At 46.7% G+C, this 20,843-nt stretch overlaps 3 protein-coding genes and 1 pseudogene across 4 annotated transcripts; 3 read left to right on the forward strand and 1 right to left on the reverse strand.

The window, feature by feature from the left end:
• The first annotated feature begins 210 nt into the window (after positions 1–210).
• LOC141041298 (uncharacterized) lies at positions 211–3,140 on the forward strand. Its single transcript, XM_073507434.1, has 2 exons — positions 211–1,248; positions 3,129–3,140. The coding sequence occupies exons 1-2, from the start codon at positions 211–213 to the stop codon at positions 3,138–3,140; spliced, it is 1,050 nt and encodes a 349-aa protein (XP_073363535.1).
• Positions 3,141–10,737: 7,597 nt separating this feature from the next.
• LOC141041299 (uncharacterized) lies at positions 10,738–14,636 on the forward strand (annotated as a pseudogene).
• LOC109736817 (uncharacterized) lies at positions 13,300–18,020 on the forward strand. 2 transcript variants are annotated; one of them, XM_020296031.4, is made up of 3 exons: positions 13,300–17,506; positions 17,609–17,675; positions 17,781–18,020. In XM_020296031.4, exons 1-2 carry the CDS (start codon positions 14,743–14,745, stop codon positions 17,626–17,628), a joined length of 2,784 nt encoding a protein of 927 aa, XP_020151620.3. In that variant the 5' UTR covers positions 13,300–14,742; the 3' UTR covers positions 17,629–17,675; positions 17,781–18,020. The 2 variants fall into 2 exon arrangements, with proteins under 2 accessions (XP_020151620.3, XP_020151619.3); XM_020296030.4 differs by having other exon boundaries at positions 14,743–17,506; positions 17,762–18,020.
• A 1,063-nt stretch (positions 18,021–19,083) lies between these two features.
• Positions 19,084–19,937, reverse strand: LOC109736864 (uncharacterized). Its single transcript, XM_020296082.4, has 2 exons — positions 19,605–19,937; positions 19,084–19,521 (listed from the first exon to the last, which is right to left on the reverse strand). The coding sequence occupies exons 1-2, from the start codon at positions 19,762–19,764 to the stop codon at positions 19,319–19,321; spliced, it is 363 nt and encodes a 120-aa protein (XP_020151671.1). The 5' UTR covers positions 19,765–19,937; the 3' UTR covers positions 19,084–19,318.
• Between the last annotated feature and the right edge of the window lie 906 nt (positions 19,938–20,843).

Here is a 20,843-nt window from a genome sequence, read left to right on the forward strand (position 1 = left end):
GTCGCCGTTAACCGGACCTGAAAGTCAGTTGGTGCGCGGACATAATTTATTTTCTTTCGTTCTTCTGTGGTGTTGATCTATGCTATTCCAAGATCTGATCTATTCCGCTTCGATCTGTCTTTCTTGCCAACCAGGTCTGCTATTTGCTCATCGATGAATCGGAAGCGCCCATCGGCCTTGGCTGCCTGCAGCAGCAATCGCCCTTCCGCGATGACTGCGTGCAGGAAGCGCCGTCGTGCCGCCACCTTGCAATCTGATGCATCTTCGTGGGCGTCGCTGCACGAAGACTTGCTCAGCCTGATCGGTTGGCGGGTCTTGGCTGCTGATTTGCTTGACTATGTACGATTCCGTGCGGTTTGCCCTTACTGGCGCTCCGCCACCGTCTCCCCGCGCGGCCGCGGCCTCCACGACCCGCGCTTCCACCCGCGCCGCTGGATGATGCTCCCCGAGGGCCACGGCATCCACCCCGGCCACCACAAGCTGGGCGGGTACATCCGCTTCATCAACCTGTCCACCGGCGCCATCGTCCGCATCCGGCTCCCGCTTTTCAGCAACCACTGCGTCCTCGATTCGGTCGACGGGATCCTGCTGCTGCAGCGGGACGAGGACACCGTCATCCGCCTCCTCCACCCCTTCACCGACGACATTGTGGACCTCCCTCCGCTCGCCACCCTTCTAGCAGGGTTAGCACCCTCCCAGGAGAAGATGTTCAGCTGGAACGTTCTGAGGACCGTTGGTGCTACCTCATTCACAGTGAGCGCAGATGGAGTCGTCACCGCCATGATTGGGCTCTTTAAATTGGGACGGGTAGCGTGTGCCACCACCATGGACCAGCGATGGCGGCTCTCGACATGGAGCATATCAAATGGTTGGAGGCCACTGTCATTCCAAGGCATGTACACCTTGCACACTCCCACAAATGGCAGCGAGCTTCAGATTTTCCAGATTGACTTGCCCGGGCACGGGGAGAAGGAGGACTTTGATAGAATTTTGTGTTATCTACCGGCACCTAAGTTGATTGCCACGTGTCTGGCAGGCAAACCTCAGAAGCCTTATTACTACCTCGCAGAATGTGATTCGGAGATCCTGGTGATCGGCCGTTGCCTTTCTGGTTCACTCGACGTTGAGGTTTACAGACTATCTGACATTATCCTAGACAGGATTGCCCCAGTAACGAGCATCGGAGGAAATGCTCTCTTTGTTGAAGAAAGGGTCTTGAGTGTCAGCAGTAGAGTGCACCCCACCATTGTGGGTGACTCTATTGTACAACTCCATAACAAGGAAATTTATCTTGGGCATTACCACCTTGCCACTGGGACATGGTTGCCAACAGCGGATGGGTGTGTCAGACGTGGTGTACCGAGTCCTTGTAGCCTCATCTACCATATCTTCACCTGTTGCTATCGTCCCACTTGGTTAGCGAGTTGTTTCCGTGCTTTGTTGTTACTTAATTCGAGCATATATATGCTACTTGTTGAGCTGATTATTTTCACACCTATGCTTGTAGGAACAAAGGGGGGCTTCTTTATCAGGGTAATGTGCAACCTAGTTGGAAAGTGAAGAGAAAATGGCGTGAGGGGGTGAGTATGATCTGGAATATCTCAATGCTCGCAAACTTATAAGTAATATCATATCAGTAGGGCAACTTTATCTTTTGACCTTTGATTAGATTTGAGATATACAACATAGCATTCGTGATTGCACAAACATAAGTTGCAATTCTTCTTTGTATTTACAACTAGTGAAATAACACTCCGTAGATACTAGCTACAACTATAGTCATTGGAAATATACGTAGTGTGATCACCATTTGTGATATGCGTTGTGCAATCAACTTTTGCTTGGGCACCAAATTAGCATGAGAATTTGCCGGAAACTCCCTTTTTCGAGAAAACAAACACATACTCTGACTGCGTTGTAGTACTGAATATAATCGGGGCATAATATTTACAATAGGAAGTGTTACTACTTTGAAGCCTATGGTTGAAATGGAACTCAATTTGAACTGCGTAAAAACCTCAAAGAAATAATTTTATGGCCCTTGACTTAATCAGCCATGAATTCCTGGTTGGGTGGCACATTGTCGAAAAACTTGTTGTTTCTGTGCTTCCAAGTACACCAGGCATACATCAAGCATGAAAACCTCAAAGAAAAAGAGGCACTGGAACATCTCTGCTCTGTTATTCCCAGCCCAGACAACACCCATTCACCCAACATGTGCTGCCTTGACGTCTCCTCTGTGTTCTTAAAATCCACACTAGAGCGTCCTTCTTGATGCTCCCTCCGTCCCATAATGTAAGATGTTTTTTCAAGAGTAGGCATTTACTATCTTTTAAGCTACCTCTCTGAGCATCACAGCCCCGTGGGGAAGTTTCCTCATGCTCCTTTTGCAATTAGCATGTATGTGGTACTGTTCTGATAACCATTGTAACATGATCACTTTTATGACATGTGATGGTTGGTTTGTCACTGTTGAGTTTTGTTAAAGAAGAGAAAACGCAAGTGATTTTTCCAAGGTGTGCATTGGTTTTTGTATTGTTGGGGGGCACTTGTGTCATGTGCAGTATGGTGTGTCAATGTTGAGTTTTGTTAGAGAAGAGAAAATGCAAGTTTGTGCATATCAAAACACGAGTAATGCTACATCTCGAAAAGGTTACTTAAAACTTTTACACGCAAGCTGATGTGGGGATTATAATTGGTATAGAGGGATGAAAGGGCCCACTCCAGTTGAATTCAGGGTGGGGGGGAAGGGGGGGGAGGGCATTATAGTTTGGAAAGTTAAGTATAACGTTTGTATATTCTTTGTATGTTTACCAATATGGGTCAAAACACACATATTACTAACATGGTACGTCGACAGATTTCTAACAAGGATAGTGGCGGGCTTAAACTTGTCAACTGCAATGCATTTGTGAACTTGTTCATGCTGGGTCAAGAATGTGCATGGGTAGACAGTTCTTTTTGCAGATTCAGTAGCTCGTCAACTACATCTTGATACTCGGTTGTGTATTTCTGTTTCATATTTTTTTGCGGATAAGTTCTGTTTTGTATTCGATCATATTGATTTAGTTTTCTTTTTGTTGTATTTTTGCTTTGATCATATTGATTTATTATATTTCTTTTTGCAGGGATTTGGTTAGTACTCCCTCCGTCTCATAATATAAAAACGCTCTTATATTATGGGACGGAGGGAGTAGTTTAGTAGTCATTGATCTGATATCTGTTGTCCCTTTGCTAGGCATAAATGGTTCTCGTGTCACAGAAAAGGAGCAGGGTCTAAATTCATTCATCTATCACGCTTTCCTTGTGGCAGTGGCACTCTACTTTTTCAAGGCAGTGTCTGACTTTAAGTTATTGTAATCTTTTTTATAGCTAAATTATTATAATCTTTATGTTTTAAAAATACTAGTTAATGCATCATTTTTATATGTCAAATTGTTCTAATGTACTACCTTCATTCCTAATTATAAGATGTTTTGGATATTTCATCTATATACGACCGATCTAGAAAAAAGTCAGAACATCCTTATAATTGTGAACGGAGGGAGTAGTTCTGTACTCATTTATCTACAAATCTGCTTGTATCACTAGTCTCGTTGATTGTCAACTTGCACCTGAATAAGCAACCAGGTCTTATAACTGCTTTCATGCATAATCCTAATATCTTTTCTATATTAGCATAAGCTTGATAGCCCTGATGCTAAGGTATTTCCTCCAGTTCATTGCCCTGGGCTCCGCTTACCTGCTTGTTTTTCCTTCCAATAGGAAATCAACTTCTTCAACCGTGTGATTCTCTTGGAGCAACATACTTTCTCGTGTCATTGTAATATAATCGTGAAGCATACATACAACACAATAAACAATGCCAGTGAACACCTGCATAAGAAGTTTGAAAACTCATAGTCCCAAAACCATGGCACGGGAATATGTCACAAGAGCTATGCACCTAATGGAACACATTAATATCATGAGACACAAACATATCATACAAGAAAATTCAGTTGAAATTTTCATATCTCTATTTTATCGACCAAAAATGCAAATGGCTCTTCATCTATTTTCTCTAACCAACAGAAGCATTGGCTATCTTGGATTGATTCCTCATCAAAACTCAATCAACCGGTTGTTTCACTTGTTTGTTCCCAATGAGGCATTGAACTTTGAAGCGGTGCACCGTCCTGCAGCTGGGTCCATCCGGGTGGTAGAGCTAGGTCCCAGCAAGCTCGATCCGGGTGGCGGTGCTAGGTCCCTAGTTTGGGGGTGGCGGTGGGCACCGTCTGATGAGGTTATTCCCGCCAGGTAGGCTCACAATGTCGTGAAGACCCAAAACATTAGCGGTGATATAGGGTAGGCCATCAGTTGGAGTGGGCATCATCGGAGAAGATTACCCGCTCAATCGGATCACTATCAATCAGTCGAACATTAGGTAATATATTGTCAGTCGGATGGATCAGGATGGCAATTTTATCCATGTGTACGGATACCCGCGGATACCGTACCCGCATGGGCAGGGTATGGGCACGATTATGGGCACGATTTTATACCCACGGGTAGTACCCATACCATGTCTGTTAAGTCATGGGTAGGGCGCGAGTATAGTCTTGTACCCATGATATACCCATACCCTACCTGTGTATACTGGCATGTTATATATTTGGCGGATGTTATTTGGTGAAGTGTGTCGTGAGCATTTTAATCTATGTTAAAGTTGTCACCAGTTGTAAATTTTAATTGAGATAATTGTCTTGTACTCGTCTATCTGTTATTGAGTTGGGATAAATGTGTTTTTTGTCAAATGTGCTATGGATGAATGTAAAATAGTGAATAACTTATGTACTGTTTGATTTACCCGTTGGGTACCCAATGCGTAATGGTACCTGTCGGGTATGGGTACGGGTAAAGTTTCGTACCCATGGGTATGGGTATGGGTAGAATTTTGTGCCACTGACTACACAGATATGGGTATGGTATTTCTCTACCTGCTTCATACCCTACCCATTACCATCCTTAGATGGATGATATACACGAATTATAACAGCATGCCAGCAGCCTTTGGCATTCACTATGGCACTTTATGGGATGCTCCACTAAGCCCCCACTACTTGGAGTTAGGATCGAGTGTTATGACTCATAGGGGGCGTTTCATCAATGTATTTAATATTTCAGTTACAATTGGCTGGAACCTGGCGGTAGCGTACTTTATATAAGCCAACCCGGGCCCGCCATTGCTACTTGAGTTACTATTAACGGGCAGCAATACGTGCCCGTCACTGATATTTTGGGTCTCGTGGCAAATTTGTTCAAAAATACTGATGGCGTGCATCAACTACGTGCCAAACACTGGTAACGCAAGTAGCAGTGGCGGACTCCATTTTGTGCCCGCCACTAGTAACTTTTTCCGCCCGCCACTAGTAACTCAAGTACAAGTGTTGGATGAGGGGAGGGTTTTAAGAGCGTTGGATGTAGGAGAAGTGGATGATCATGATTTGACTGGCGGAGGGATCTGGGGCCTCACACGTGATTGGTTGCTGCCTTTCCATCTCCTACCAAAGAAAAAATCCCATCTCTCTCACATGAGAAGAAAGAAAGAAAAAACGAGAAAAACGGAGATCAAAACCCCACCCCTGCAGGCTGGCAAAATATGGATAGGTGGAAGCGGTTATAGTCCACAAACTCATATTAGTCATACAGAACTCAAGTATTTATTGTGAAAGCCTTTTAGTCACTATAGGTGTTTTCTTTAGTGAGTTAGTTTAGGGTCTGTGTCTTGCTCAGGAAGATGAGATAACAGCGGCTCCCTGAAGATGGAATAAGGAATAAGATTCTCCCTGCCCAGCACCCATCCCTGGTGGCATGTCTTGCGTCGTTGGAGGACGTGTGGAGGTGTGTCTCTGGCGGATCTTGCGGGATTGGGTCGGTGTTTGTCTTTGATGGATCCGCGTGGATTCGATCTTTGTTAGCCAGTGTTCGTGTGCCTACGGATTGGATCCTTTCGATCTAAGCCTCTTTCATCAGTGATGGTTGATGTTGTCGTGTGCTGACCTTTGGGGCCTTAGCACAATGACTTTTCGATTGTCTACTACAAGAAGGTTTGATCCGTCCTGTGAGGGAAGGGCGATGACGATGATGCGTCTTCAGCTCTTTCTGGTGCTTGTATTCGTTGCTAGGTGGGTATACGGACATTGATGTTTTTTTGTTACTTCCAATGTTCTCCACCCACGCTTTCCAACCCTCCCCACTTTCATTTTTCTAGATTTTCCCTCTAGTTTTCGTTCATAACCATCTTAGCTAGCCCGCGTCTTACTTTCTTTGCGGGAATACTTCCAATCTATTGATCTTAAATCATGGCAGTACAACGAACACCAGAAATAATAAAAATTGTATCCAAATCCGTAGACCACCTAGCGACGATTACAAGCACCGAAGCGAGCCGGAGGCGCGCCGCCGTCATCGCCCCTCCCTCGCCGGAGCTGGGCAAAACTTGTTGTAGTAGACAGTCGGAAAGTCGTGGTGCTAAGGCCATATAGGACCAGCACACCAGAACAACAACCACCGTCATTCAAGAGTAGCACAGATTAGAAGAATCCAACCTGAAGACACACGAATGTAGACGAACTACCACCAGGTCCGAGCAAATCCACCAATGATAGATCCGCTGGAGACACACCTCCACACGCCCCACCAACGATGCTAGACGCACCACTGGGACGGGGGCTAGGTAGGAAGAACCTTATTCCATCTCCAGAGAGTGGTCACTGTCTCGTCTTACTGAGTAGGACACAAACCCTAACGAAACCCGAAGAAACATTTAAAAACGAAGCCCTCCCGCCGGCAAGGGCCGGGATCCATCATGCCGTCATAAGTCCTAAGGCCATCCGAGACAATGCGGACCGGCGGCGGCGGCGCCGGGAGGCAGAAGAACCTTAGATTTGTTTGGAGGAGGAGACTGCGTAGACGTAGTACGTCCTACAACCCACGCCTTACTTACTTAGCAAATAAAATAATACTTTCTTTGGTAAGTCAATAAACAGCGATTCACATGCAATTTGTGGGTACATGGTCGTATATTAATAATAAAATGGTTAGCTTCCCAAAAAGAATGGTTGGTTACATGCAATTATCTAGTGTCATAAAACGTATGCACATGATGCAAGATTGTAATATAAGTTATCACAAGAGGTTCGTGAGAAATTATGCACGTTGGCTCCATTGATGGCGGAAGTCGTCCCTGCTCCTCAAGCATGATATCAAGAAGGCCTTCCACAGTGTGCGATGGGATTACATCTTGGACCTCCTCCAAAAACGCGGATTTCCCCTGAGGTTTCGTAATTTGATTGCCACCCTCCTCTCGACTTCCACCTCACGGGTCCTCCTTAATGGAATCCCCGGGGATTCCATTAGGCATGGGTGTGGCCTTCGACAGGGAGACCCACTCTCCCCGCTGCTCTTCGTCCTTGCCATCGACCCCATACAACGGGTGCTTCGCCTGGCCACCGAGCATGGCCTCCTTCATGACTTGGGTGGTCAGGAGGGGGGGTGGGGGGATTTCGGACATCACTTTACGCGGACGACGCTACAATTTTTGTTGCGCCGATCAAGGAGGACGTCCAGGCCATCTCCAACATCCTGGAGAACTTTGGGGAGGTCACCGAGCTTGTTACCAATTTCCAAAAAGACGGTTGTGGCCCCATCCGGTGTGAAGGATTGGACCTTGATGACATTATGCAAAGCCAGCCGGCGGTGGGCGTTTCCCTTGCGCTACCTAGGGCTTCCCCTATCAGTTAAGCGCTTAAGGCGGATCCACTTCCAACACCTCGAGGACCAAGTCGCCGGAAAACACCACCTTGGCAGGGGAAACACTGCACGACTGCGGGTAGGAACACATTGGTCAAGTCAGTCCTCACCGCCATCACGGTTTACCATAGCATGACACTAGTCATTCCAGTTGAGGTTCTTCAAGCCATTGACAAGATCTGAAGAGCTTTCCTTTGGGTGAGATCCGACAAGGTCTCCGGGGAAAATGCAAAGTTAACTGGACTTCCGTTTGCCGCCCCATGATCCTCGGGAGGCCTTGGTATCCTACACCTGGCAAAGTTTGGTCGTGCCTTCCGCCTTCGATGGCCATGGCTTGAATGGATCATGCCGGAGCAGCCTTGGGTGGGCACCGGGAACCCACGCGACAAGGAGGACATGAATCTATTCCACGCCCTCATAAAGGTCACGGGAGGAGATGAGAACAAGGCGAGCTTCTGGGAGTCCTCCTAGCTAAATGGCCTTAGGCCTAAGCAAATTGCGCCATTAATATTTGACATTTCCAGAGGTAAGAAGTGGAGTGTAAGAAAGGTGGTCCAGAATGGTGCTTGGGTGGATCAAATTCAGTTCTCAAATGCCCTAAAAGTGGCCCACATACAGGATGAAGCCGTGGGCTATGGTGGCACAAGTGCATCTTCAGGACGATCAACATGACACCATCACTTGGAAGCTCACCACCTTTTTTAGAAAAGGAGGACGACCCCCGGCCTCTGCATCTGGACGATGCATATGGCCATTTTATTAATTATTGTCACAAGACCTTACAAAGTCATATAACAATAAGACTAAAGCCACCAACTAAGCAACATCTGTCGCTATCCCTATCCAGTTGATGAAGGGGCGCTGAAAGTCTAGGCCTAATACCAAACAGACCTCGCAGCCAAACCTAACATCTAAGACTTGAGGTCCCAACCAGGACGCCTGCCGCGTATGGGCACCCACAAGTCCGGCGTGCTCCTCAATCAGGACGCCTGCCGGGTATGAGGCTGCCGCAGCCACCTGCCACCAATCCATCTTCAGATTTGTACTGCTGCAAATATTCGGCGACATCGACATACAAGGCGCAATTTTGCGGCATCATTGCAACTAGCTCGGAGAGCATGATCTGGAAGAATTGGGCGCTGCCAAAATGCAAGTTTTTTGCCTGGTTGATCACTCAAAAGTCAAAATCGAGTTCCGACGGCCGACGGGTTGGCTAAATTGTGGCAACTGTCTGTTATGCAACCAAGTTCCGGAATCGGCACCAGACATCCTCTTCCAATGCAGATTCACCGTTCGGGCGTGGTGCATGGTGCGCGACTGGCTTCAACTCGAAGGGCTAAACCCGAATGCATGGCACGTTTTTGACAACGTAAAATCTTGGTGGTTTGCCATGGTTGCCTTTGGCCGTCGCAAGGCTATGGCTTCTATTGCAATGCTTGTGTCTTGTGAGTGTGGAATGAGCGCTACGCAAGAGTCTTCAACAACAAGTTCGCTACGTCGAGTGTGATCATGGCCAAAATCCAATGTGAGGCAAAGAATTGGGGGTTGACGGGTGCAACTCATTTGTGTAATCTCACGCCAGGAGAGTAGGCTTTTCTTGTACGGGCAGTCGCCCTCAGGCGGCCAAACTTGTTCTAAACCCTCTCTTAATTAACGAATGTGGCAAGTTTTTTGCCCTTTTCAAAAAAATAAAATTCATGTGCAAAAAAGTTTGCAATGGCAGTCCGTACATGAGTGAGGGGCAAGTTTCCTCAAATTTCGACTGTGGTGGTGATCATGGCCTAGACGGCCTGACCTTGTACACCGGCCAGGATGACGGAGCGTGCTAGACCGGTAGCTCGTTCACTGCGGAGGCACACGAGGTGATCGTGGGAACCGGGAGGAGAAGCCCGACGCACGGAATGATGGCGGCGCGTGGCATCAATTTATGGCGAACACAGTTCCCGTTTAATGTATCATTAAGCTATATAAATAAACTATAAGCAGGACGAGTAGCTTTAACCATCCATTATCCATTTTCTGGACCGTCAGATTGTGATTATTCTATCCGCGTTGGTTTCACGCTAAAGTAGGAGCCGTCGGATCCAGTTTAATTTTACTGCCCGGACCAGTCATCACTATATATACATGCGCTTTCAAATGGGAAGTGCAGCCGCGTCATCCTTCCTCTCCTAGCCTAGCCGTGGACCGATCGCGAGGAGAGAGCCAGCCCTCGAGCCCGGCACGCCACCGACACGTTTCCGCGGCGAGCGGAGGATCCATCTCGGCGGCGGCGAGCGCCTCCGGCTTCCCGCTCCCGCGCCCACCTCGTTTCGGCGTACGCCGAGCGTCATTCCCGGCGGCGGCCCGCGCCTGCTGAGTGCTGAGTCCACGCCGCGTCGCGTGATCGCGCTGTCCCCCGCTTCTCGGGCAGTTCATCTGCAGCGCACGGCGCGCCGGCGAGAGAGAGCTCCGTCACGCCCGCATTGCACCTTCGTTTGGCACTTGAGGTGACAAAGTCGAAATCTCAAGTCCCCTTCCCTCCCTGCTCTGTTTCTACGGCGATTAAAGTTGGATCTCTGTTTCCATGGCGTTTGCAACTTTGAGCTCTATTTCTATGGTGTTGTGTCGTAGGCGCATCAGGGATCCGCGACGTTTTCCATGAATTTTGTTGGCAGAAATCTGGATTTGCCGTGTCATCAGCTAATTTTTTTTGGGTGAGAAATCCGCGTTGAATAGGGAGACGCAGTAGTAGTACTATTATTATAGTAGCTGGCCGGAGGCGCATAAATACGGAACGGAACACCCCCTCCTTCCTCCCGCGTGGCGACGGGGAGGAGCCCTAGTGCGCCGCCGCCAGAGGGTCCCCGGCCGGCGGGGCCTCCTCGTCGCCCATCTCGGCGGGTTCGGCGCGGGCCGAAGCTTCTGGGCCGGGACGCCGCGGCGCGGTGCGCGGACGCAGCGATGGCGCGGCGGCGCGACGGGCTGGGCGGTGGCGGGGCCCGCCTCTGTTCACGGGCGGCGCAGGCTGAGGGCGGCTTGGGCCGCCTCTGCTGTGGCCATCGGCCGGTGGAGGTGGCGGGCTCGTCATGGCGGCCGGGCGTGTGGCCTTCTCCTCCCGCGGGCATGTGCCGACGGGATTGCGGCAGCGCGCCGGTGTTGGAGCAGGTGATGGTTCAGGAAGTAGTAGTAGAGTAACGGCGCAGAGATTATCTGAGGCCGTCGTGACATTTAGCTCTGCTGAGATTATCTCGTTCTCTAATAGTACCCCAATGGTGGTGATTTTGCTACTAGATTTTCTAATGATAGTATAATTTGTTCTAGTTGGATTAGGATGTTTGTATGTCTGGAGTAGATCATTGTCCCTTCATTTCTGGACTGCTTGATATTTATTAGAAAATGCAGAAAAGAGTAGATCATTACGATGCATTTTGTTTATTCATAGAGATGTTTAAAGTTCAGTAGCTTTATAATCGACATACATATGATTGTTATGAATGAATATTAGTTCACATGATAATTTCCTGTGTTCTCTTCTGTTTTGTGCTAAACTGCTAAGTTGGGTACACTCTATAGTTATCATGAACTGTAGTTTACAAAGATCCATAGAATTTCGTCTGATGTAGTTTCCCAACCTGTAAACTCAATTCTTCTATGTGCTTTTTTGTCCCTTGTCTCGATCCCATGTAGGGCCTAGGATTGTTGTTCCTTTGTGCATGGAGTCCTGGTTATGTTCCTTTCCTTTTATTTGTTGCTTCCTTTTGTCTATGGTTGTATTAGCAGCCTGCTGATTCATTTTGTTTTCTTGTTTGCCTCTGTCATGTTGTTGAGGCTACCAACGAAACGAATGATACACCTGCTGGCTATTCCTACAATACACCTACTCGTATATATACTTTGCTTCGTTTCTCTGTTTTTTTACTTTCTGTTTGATTGTTTCTTCCGGTTTGGTGATGACCTTGCTGCTCCGTGCACTATTGACTGCTGCTGTTACCCTTTGCTTCATAAGGGAAAACACTCTCCCTTATTTGCTCTTACTTGTTATTTACTCATCTTTATTTATTTGATATCCTCATGTGGTCATCCCTTTGTCTGGTGTATGGTGGGTTATTCCTTAATTAGTATAGACAGGATTTACAGTAGGCTGGGACACTTGTTTATTTTGTAAGTTAGTTTAGCTATATTAGCTATATTATACTATAAGATGTATATGGTAGGAAGTTAACAAGTGAACAATGTTTTGAGTTTTCAACGGTATCCAACCATAGCGTTTCTTCTTCTTTTACATGCAATGCAATAAGAGTCATAGGGAAGGGCTGAAGTTTTGCAATCCAAGAGTCATAGTTTATGTTTAGTAAGGATCTTCTCCTCCCCTCACTTCTCTCACTTTGGGTTGTTGCTGGCCTTTGTGTTGTTGCTCTGTGTTGTGGTCATCTGGCCAAAAATTTCTATTTTTGTTTGGATATGTTGGCATGGTTCCGTGTAACTTAATTGCTATGGTTTAGTCCTAGATTATCTCTATAAATATTCTGTTAAGGCTTACAAATATCTACTGTTGTTATAGCTGATATCCTTGTGTTGGCTATCAATGTGGTACATAGGTAGGCTTTAGGTTGCTGTGATGCTAAAGATGCTCAGCTAATTAATTACAGTATGCTAAAGATGGTCAAATGGCTCATTCCATATGGTCTCTGATGCTTGCTATGGTCTCTGGATGCTCCCCATTTTCGACTGTAGCTTAGTTTCCTAACTGTTGTTCTAGATACTGTCACATGCTATCTAGCTTAAGGCTTGCTTACAATTGTAAATTCATGGCTTAATTGGATACTGTGATTACTAATTGATTCACCGTTCTTCTGTTTAGCATGGACTGTTTGCTCTATTTCCACTACTTATGGTAGTTCTAGGGCATTGTTCAATATACTTGCTAGCATGATTCACTCTTCTGTTTGGTAGCTGACTACTCCCTGGTCATTTCAAATAATGGTTGGTTGGATCCTATAGGCTGAATCTATGATGGTCTGTTTAGGTTGCAAATCATGAATGAGTATTCTGGTCTTCAAGTTACTCGATATTTTCTCATTTTAATGTTACACACTATTATTTACCTCGGAATCGAGCATGTGCTATTATGATAATGAATTTTTGCACACTTCTCAATCTGATGCTATTTTACATTGTGTGTAACTCTAGTTATGGATCCAGCTGCCTACGATGATTTGCTGTTAGTTGGTTCACTGTATCATGGGTTCAACAGAGGGAGGCACCTGCGTCTCTCAGCTACTCAGGGGTTTGAAGAGAGACGGTGGTTAAATAACGAAGAAACCAGTGCTATGATGCTCAACCCGCAAATCTTCAGAAACCCACATGGTGTGTTACTCGATGATCAGGCATTTACTGTGGACTGTTATTCCCTGCTGGTTGATACGGATGAGTATGATGGAATGATGGCACATTCTGGCCCCAGAGCTCAGCAGCAGCAGTTCTGGCCTTACTATGGTTCAGTTGATCATCATAATCCCATGAAGCGGGAATATTTTGCTGGCATAAGCAAGAATCATGCTGCACACAGAGGCTCTGATAATGAAGAAATCATCTGCCAGAAGTATGAAGTGAAAGGTGCATACAGGTGCCGCCGGCGAACAATCCTGCCAGATAACCTTTTTGCTGTAACCGGCATTCACCCCCCTGTCCCTAATATGATGGTACTGCCATACCAGCTTACTCCAGATGCTCTTGTAGCGAACCGTCTGCACCAGGCTGACCTAATGGCAATTCGTGTCCAGCAGCGAAGAGATGAGCTGGGCGAGGGTTTGATACCTCTGTACGGCGGCCCTGCAAGGCCACCTGGTCTCCTCTAGTGAAAAGAACTACCAAGCGAGGAAGAACGTGCATGCAGAGTCTTAACGGTCCATTTATCAGCCCAAGAGGACGGGAAAGAAGAAGTGTGGCTACTACATGTAGAGGCAGTAGTTCCTGGAACCGGAGAATAGAGTGGACAAACGTGCTGAGATTGATGAGTGGGTCATCACCCTGACCTTCCCACACGGCGAGTGTCTATCCCGTGGGAAGCATATCGCCTGGCGTCTATGCTTTCCTTCCCACTGAGATGGTAACGAAGTTCCTTCATAATCCAGGCCGACTTCCTCCTTGCATCTTCAAGAGAGGCTATTCTGTTTGACAGTCCGTGGAACAAGGGGATTCTGGACTATATCCCAAGTGCTTTCCTGAAAGCTTTTGTCGCACTTGTGAAGTCTACGCTGATGCACCAGCAATGTCCTTTGCCTTCTATGTTTAACTTCCTGCTGGTCAATCCTTCACTAATCCCACTACTTGAGCCAGTTAGGCCTGGCATCAAAAACAAGATTCTTGTCGAGGATATAGTACCATGTGAGTCTCATAGTTCACAGAAAATATTTTGCAAACCTGGTGAGGTTGGACGGCTGAAACCGGCCTTTTGGAGTATTCTCAGCAAGGCATGGGAATCTGGAGTTGACCTGAAGAATCTCTCAACTCATGGCAGCTACATCCTCAGCTCTCATTTTGACAAGTCCACGTATAATACCGTGCTATCATTTCTTGGTGTTAAAAGTGTGAGCACCGAGTGGTACGTCAAATGCATCGAGGGCTCTAATCTTGTCAAGGAGGTAAATGAACAGATTTATCTCAAGGTTTTATCCTTTGTCGCCAACAATTGGCAGAACTGTTTCTCCGGTACAAAAATGATGTCTATTCCCCTGCTGAAGTATGTTGATCGGAACAATGCTATCTCTTTCTGGAGCATTCCTAGAGCTACTCAACTGAGTGACAGATTGTGCATTGCATCTGAGAAGAAGTGCATACCTAGCTCTTGGTTTTCCTGAAGACACAATTGCTGGCTTCAGACATTCCATTCATACACCCTCCAGATGCAAGCTTTCCTACAGTCTCATCGCCTCTAACCGTTGACAATGCAATCTTGCTTTTGCAATGGATACAGAGTCTCAAGTCAAGAAGGTACAATTACCGGCTAAATTTCTGGCTTGTGTAAAACAGGGAAGTTGGCTTAGGACATCAGTTGGGTACAAGCCACCAAATCAATCATTTCTGTCCAGTTCTGAGTGGGGAGTTCTTTTGCAAAGTGGCTCCTCGTTTGTTGATATACCGATGATTGACCAAAAGTTCTATCAAAACAAGCTGCATTTGTACAGGGAGGAACTCAAGGTGATCGGAGTTAGATTTGAATTTCAGGAGGCATCAGCGTACATCGGCAGCCGCCTCATGTCTATGGCTGCAAGCAATACGCTGATCAGAGAGAATGTGTATTCACTCCTTTGGCTGATTCGGTTTCTTCGAGAGAAAGTTCTATCTCCAAGCGAACTCATCAACAGTGTCAAAGATGGACAGTGGATGAAGAGTACTCTCGGCTACAGGTCTCCAGTTGGGTGTATTATCTATGATTCAGACTGGGCAGTTGCATCCTGTATCAGTAGCCAGCCATTCCTTGATGTCAAGTTCTATGGCGAGGACATCCTTACCTACAAACCAGAGCTCCAGTTGCTTGGTGTTCTTGTTGTATTTGAAGACAGCTACAAATGTGTGATTGATAATTTCAAGTTCAGTTCGGCTGCTATTACTCCTGAGGCTACTGTACTAATCCTCAAATGTATCCGGCATGTGAGCTCATGTGACACCTTCATAAGAAAGCTCAAAGATTTGAAATGGGTGAAGACCAGTGTGGGGTTCCGTGCTCCTAATGAATCTTTTCTTGTGGATCCTCGATGGGAGTGCCTTCTAAAGGTCTTTGATGGGGTTCCTGTAGTTGATTTCAGATTTTATGGGAGTAAGATTAGTCCCTACAAAGAAGAGTTGGAGAAGACAGGGTTGATAACAAATTTGAAGGCGGCATCAAAGGCTATAGCTCACTTGTTTGAGCAGATGGTTCTGAACTCATCACTTCCAAAGGCGAGTGTCCTAGCCCTGCTAGCATGTTATCGGCAGCTGAAAACACAGGGTGCACTTCCCGTCGAGCTCTTGAGTTGCATGCTGAATGAGAAGTGGTTGTGCACATCGTTGGGTTTCAGATCCCCCAAAGATGCAATCTTGTTTAATGCAGAATGGAAGTCTCTATCATCAGTAGCAAACTTACCTTTCATAGATGATGGTGACTCTAACCACGGTTTAAGCAAGGAAATACATGGTTATAAAGATGAGCTCAAGTTGCTTGGTGTTACAACTGAAGTGAAAGCTGGTGCTAGGTTTGTCATCAATGGCATCAACATTCCCAAGGATCCTTTACACATGTCTGCGGCTACTGTCTTGTCGTTGCTCGGGTCCATTCAGAGCTGGTTAGGTTCTTCAAGTAACTTCCCAAAGGGCTTTCTAGAGAAAATCAAAGGCTGCAGTTGGTTGAGGACAAAAGTGGGGTTCCGATGTCCTGATGAGTCGATCCTGTTTGATCCAAAGAATTCTTCCATTCGCATAGAAGATGGCCCTTTCATTGATGAAGCATTCTATGGCTCGGAGATAGCCTCATTCAGAGACGCCCTTGCGGCAATCGGAGTATCTGTGGATGTTAGACACGGACATGAGCTTGTGGCTCGGCATCTGAAAAGCCACAAAAACAGGGCTACTATTTCTCGTATTTACACGTACCTTAAGGAGTGCAATTGGGAGCCTGCAAACAAGACGAGTAATTGGATCTGGATACCAAATAAAAAGAAAAGTGGAGAGTGGGTGAGCCCTCTGGGTTGTGTTCTTCATGATAAGGACAACCTTTTCAGCCTGCAGCTGCATGTCTTGGACAAATATTATGACAAGAAGTTGCTGGACTTCTTTTCACATGTTTTTGGTGTGAGGAATGGTCCTAGCGCTGAAGATCATTGCAAACTATGGAGCACATGGGAGAGCTCTGTCGATGCGCTATCTGTAGCTGACTGCTCTGCTTTCTGGCAGTTCATTGCTAAGAACTGGAGCAAAAACATGGAGAAGCTTCTTTCTGCGTGTGTCAAGGTTCCAGTTTGTACCGACGGAACTATGGTTCTGTCAAAGAAAGAGGATGTGTTTATTCCTGATGATCTACTTCTCAAGGATTTGTTCGACAAGCTTCCTAACCGGTCATTGTTCATATGGTATCCATCTTCAAGCCTGCCTTCCATGTCTCGAGCAAAGCTGAACAACATCTACGGTAGCATTGGAGTCCAGGCAATATCCAAAGCTGTTGGGAAGAATGATTCACTCACGTTGGAAAATGTCAGTCCAACAAAAGCTGCTCGGGGTAAGGTGATCAATGTTGGTATGATGAAACTGGTCCTTGCTTTTCTTTCCGATCCTGCTCTTGACATTTCTGCTGAAGAGCGGCACAAGATAGTTTCCTGCCTTCTCGATGTGACGGTGCTAGAGACCAGTGAGCCAATCACGGTGGGATACAGCGTGAAGCTATCCTCTGGGGCCGTTTTGGATGTGAAGGCCACACGGAAGCTCCGGTGGGAGAGGGAGAGCTCAAAACTCTACATGCAGAAAAGCAAGCGTGCACCAGGCTACAAGGAGAAGTTGGAGTTCGCGACGAACTTTGCGGATGAGATATCCCAGGGGCTGCTCTTCGAGAAGGCAGATCAGATCCCTTTGCTCGCGGAGCTCATTAAAATCGGTAGCTTGATGGGCTTCCACGCTGCCGCTGTCGAGTACCTTCTGAAATCAAAAAATCTGCAGCTGTTCCCTGAAGACGAAGAATTCCTTAACACTGCATCGCTAGGTCTGTGACCGATAAACAAAAAAAAATTCTCATCTTATGAGCCTGAAAGTATTTACCTCCTTATGCCATTGTGTCCAACTCTTGACGCTTGTATGCATGCAGGTCGTAGCAGGAACCGTTAGCGATCTCTGGAGTTGCTCTTGCGCATGCCGACACATGGATTGAAGTGGTGAGTGCATTGCTTGTTTGTTTTTGTATAGAAGTTGTATCACCTCTGTAATTGTGATGTAAGCTTACGTATTAGTCATTTGACAGGTTACTTGCTGATGGCCAGGTCTGCAGGGGCTTAATTGGTGCTTAAATCTGGAGGGTCCAACAATGCGCCTGCTCGATTATCTTGTGCATACGTTTTGTCGCGATTACTAGCTGTGAACTTTTGTTTTGGCTTTCTCCCTTTATGAACCGGAACTTGTCTGTGTTTTTCAGTGTGAAATGGCACTCGGTATGTACCGGTGCGTTATCCTTTCATGTCTTGTGACCATCATCTATTATATCTTGTTATTTAGCATGAATATATGTTGGACCGTGTGTGAGCTTGGTTGTGGTGGCCTGCTAAATGAAAGATGCCTGGTTGCCTTTCAAATCTTTTGGCATGCCCATGGTTTTTTGTGTGCTGCTCAATCATAAAAGCTAATTAAGTGAGGAATGCTAAAATGGCACTTGTACTTGGTTGTAACTGGATGGATTCCTAATGTTAGCATGCGGTACTTGTGATGATGAACTTGTTTATTGCTGCCAAATGGAAAATCTTTGAGCATATACTTATATATGAATATTATGCATGCAAATGTTCTGTTGCTGCGGGGAGCCTGCCTGCGACTGCAAGCGTCTCTGCTTGCTCGACTGTGCATTAGATATGTAGACAACTAACTGTCAAGATGATATGTAGCAGATGTAAACTTATTATGGCTTTCTGCCTTTCTGAACCGGAACCTGTTTATTTGCATCCTTTATGTCCTGTGATCATCATCCATTGAACAAGAACCTGTGTAAACATTGTTTTATTTGAGATGACTAAATATGTTGGCGGCCTGCTAGACTAAATATGTTGATGCGGGAGAGCTCTGTCCATGCACTATCTGTAGCTGGCTAAATATGTTTTTTTATTGGTATGAATCATAAAAATGTAAATTAAGGGCCTGTTCGGCAACCCCGTGCTCCGTGAAATTCGAGGATCTGCGGAGCGCCTGTTCCCCCGCTCTGTAATTTTTAACTTCAACTCCGCCAGCTCCCGGAGCGGGAGTGTGGAGCGGTGGGATGCCGAACAGGCCTTAAGTGAGAAATGCTGAAATGTCACTTCTACTTGGGAGTAACTGTGGCTGGGCCTCCGAGCATCTTCTTCTATTAGCATGTGGTGGTACTTGTGATCAACTTGTTTATTGCTGTGAAATAAGAATTGGTCGGTTGCCTGTTGAGTCTTTCTCAGTATCAAGTCCAGACGGCTGTAAATGTTGCGTCTCTGCTTGCATTTGAGATTGGAAAATTTGTGAACCGCTCATGAAGTCAATGACAGAGCACAAGTCAAGAAGTGCAGGCGATGTATGCTATCTTAAAATGGAATCGTAATGGGATGTAGATTGGCTCAGCACACCAGATGCAGCAAAGATTAAGCTGAAAATAATACAGCATGGCACCGGATCACAAGGCATCCATCACACGCACGCAGCAGCATCGATCCAGACCCAGAAAGACGTACAGAGGAAGACTGAAGACAACACGAAGAAAGCAGTCGGTAGAACCACGAGGAGCGGCAGGTGGCGCGGATCGACGATTCGATTCAGTGGGCCTTTGGCCGCAGGGCGATGCGACGCTCTAGACGCGGCCCTCCCAGAGGCACGGCTGGTGGTCGGAGCAGAGCGCGTGCGGCAGCGAGGCGAGGCCGAGCGCGGCGGCGCGGGTGAGGCCGAGGCAGGGCCCGTAGCGCACGTCCGTGTCGAACTCCCGGGCCTTCCTCTCCGCGTCCTCCTCCTTCTCCTCGCTCGTCCCGTCAGCGCCGCCGCGGTGATCCACCGCAGCTGCAGCAAATAAAAAGAGAATACCAGATCGATCGATCAGTCAATCCGCGGGGATCGTGGGATTTGGGCATGCGGCGGCATACCTCGTGCCGGGTGGAGGAGATGCGCCGCCGACGCCTGCTTCTGGTGGTGGTGCGCCGCCTGCTTCTTGGAGACGCCGCCGGCGGGTTTGGTGGCCGCCGCCGCGCCGGAGTGGGCCTTCTGCTGCCGGAAGAAGGATTTGACGTCGCCGCCGCTCCTCATGGCTCTCTCCGCCGGCGGTGCGAACTCTTTTGTTGGATTGGGGATTTGGCAAGGAAGGAAGGAAGGAAGGGGGCAGAATCAGATGGTGGATGGAGAATTGGGTTAGGGATAGAGAGGGGTTTATATATATGGTGCCGGGCTGCCGGCTGCCGTTGGTCATTCGAATTTTGAATTTTGATTTTGAAATGGGACATGGGACAAGTCTCCCGAGTCTTCTGCCGCCGGTTTTGCCGGCAAGTTACCCAGCATACGCGTGGGCCGGCCCAACACACGCGAATTCCTGGGGTCACTCGCTCGGTTGTCCCGTTCGCTCGCTTGGTTGGACAAGTTGACCATTTTATCGTTTATTTTTCCAGAAAAAGTTCATGTAATTGAAAAAAGTCTGCGCATTTGGAAAATTTTACGATTTCAAAAAAATTTATGAATTTGAAAAAAGGTTCAAAAATTCACAAATTTGGGAAAAATCATGGATTTGAGTTTTTTTTCAGTAATTAAAAAAAGTACACAAAATTTAATAAAATCACGAATATGATTTTTTTTTCGCGATTTTCAAAAAAGTTCATAAAATTGAAAAAAAAAAGTTCATAAATTTGAAGAAAAAAAACATATAAGAATTTAAAAGGAAAAATAAATAAATAAACGAAACAAAAGGGGAGAATAAAAAGCAACAGGAACCGAGCAAAAGCCGGTGAAAACAAAGAACTAGAAACTCGGTTCCCACATTGATGTCTTGCTCAAATAAGGGCGAGTTCATTGCAGCTGGAGCGGGGAAGTCACTGCAAGCGGAGGCCTTGCTGCGATTGATGGTGCAGTTAGCTCTGCAGCTTCTACTGTGGGGCATGTATTTCCGTCGCACACTCTTTGCTGCAGTTTGGTTATCATGCAACTGTGCCCTCCACTATTTGGATGAAGCATATGCCTACTTTGTTTCAGGTTTGGTTGCTAGCAATTCTGCTGCACCAGTTCGTTAATGGAGAGCGTTTTTCCACGTCCAAGGAAAAAAAAAATCAGGAGCCAAACCGAGAATCCATCACCCGGAATTAATTGACTGAGAGAGCTCCAGTTCTTGGGAGCTTAGT

The sequence above is a fragment of the Aegilops tauschii genome, chromosome 2 (genome assembly GCF_002575655.3).
Source record: "Aegilops tauschii subsp. strangulata cultivar AL8/78 chromosome 2, Aet v6.0, whole genome shotgun sequence".
NCBI lineage: Eukaryota > Viridiplantae > Streptophyta > Magnoliopsida > Poales > Poaceae > Aegilops > Aegilops tauschii.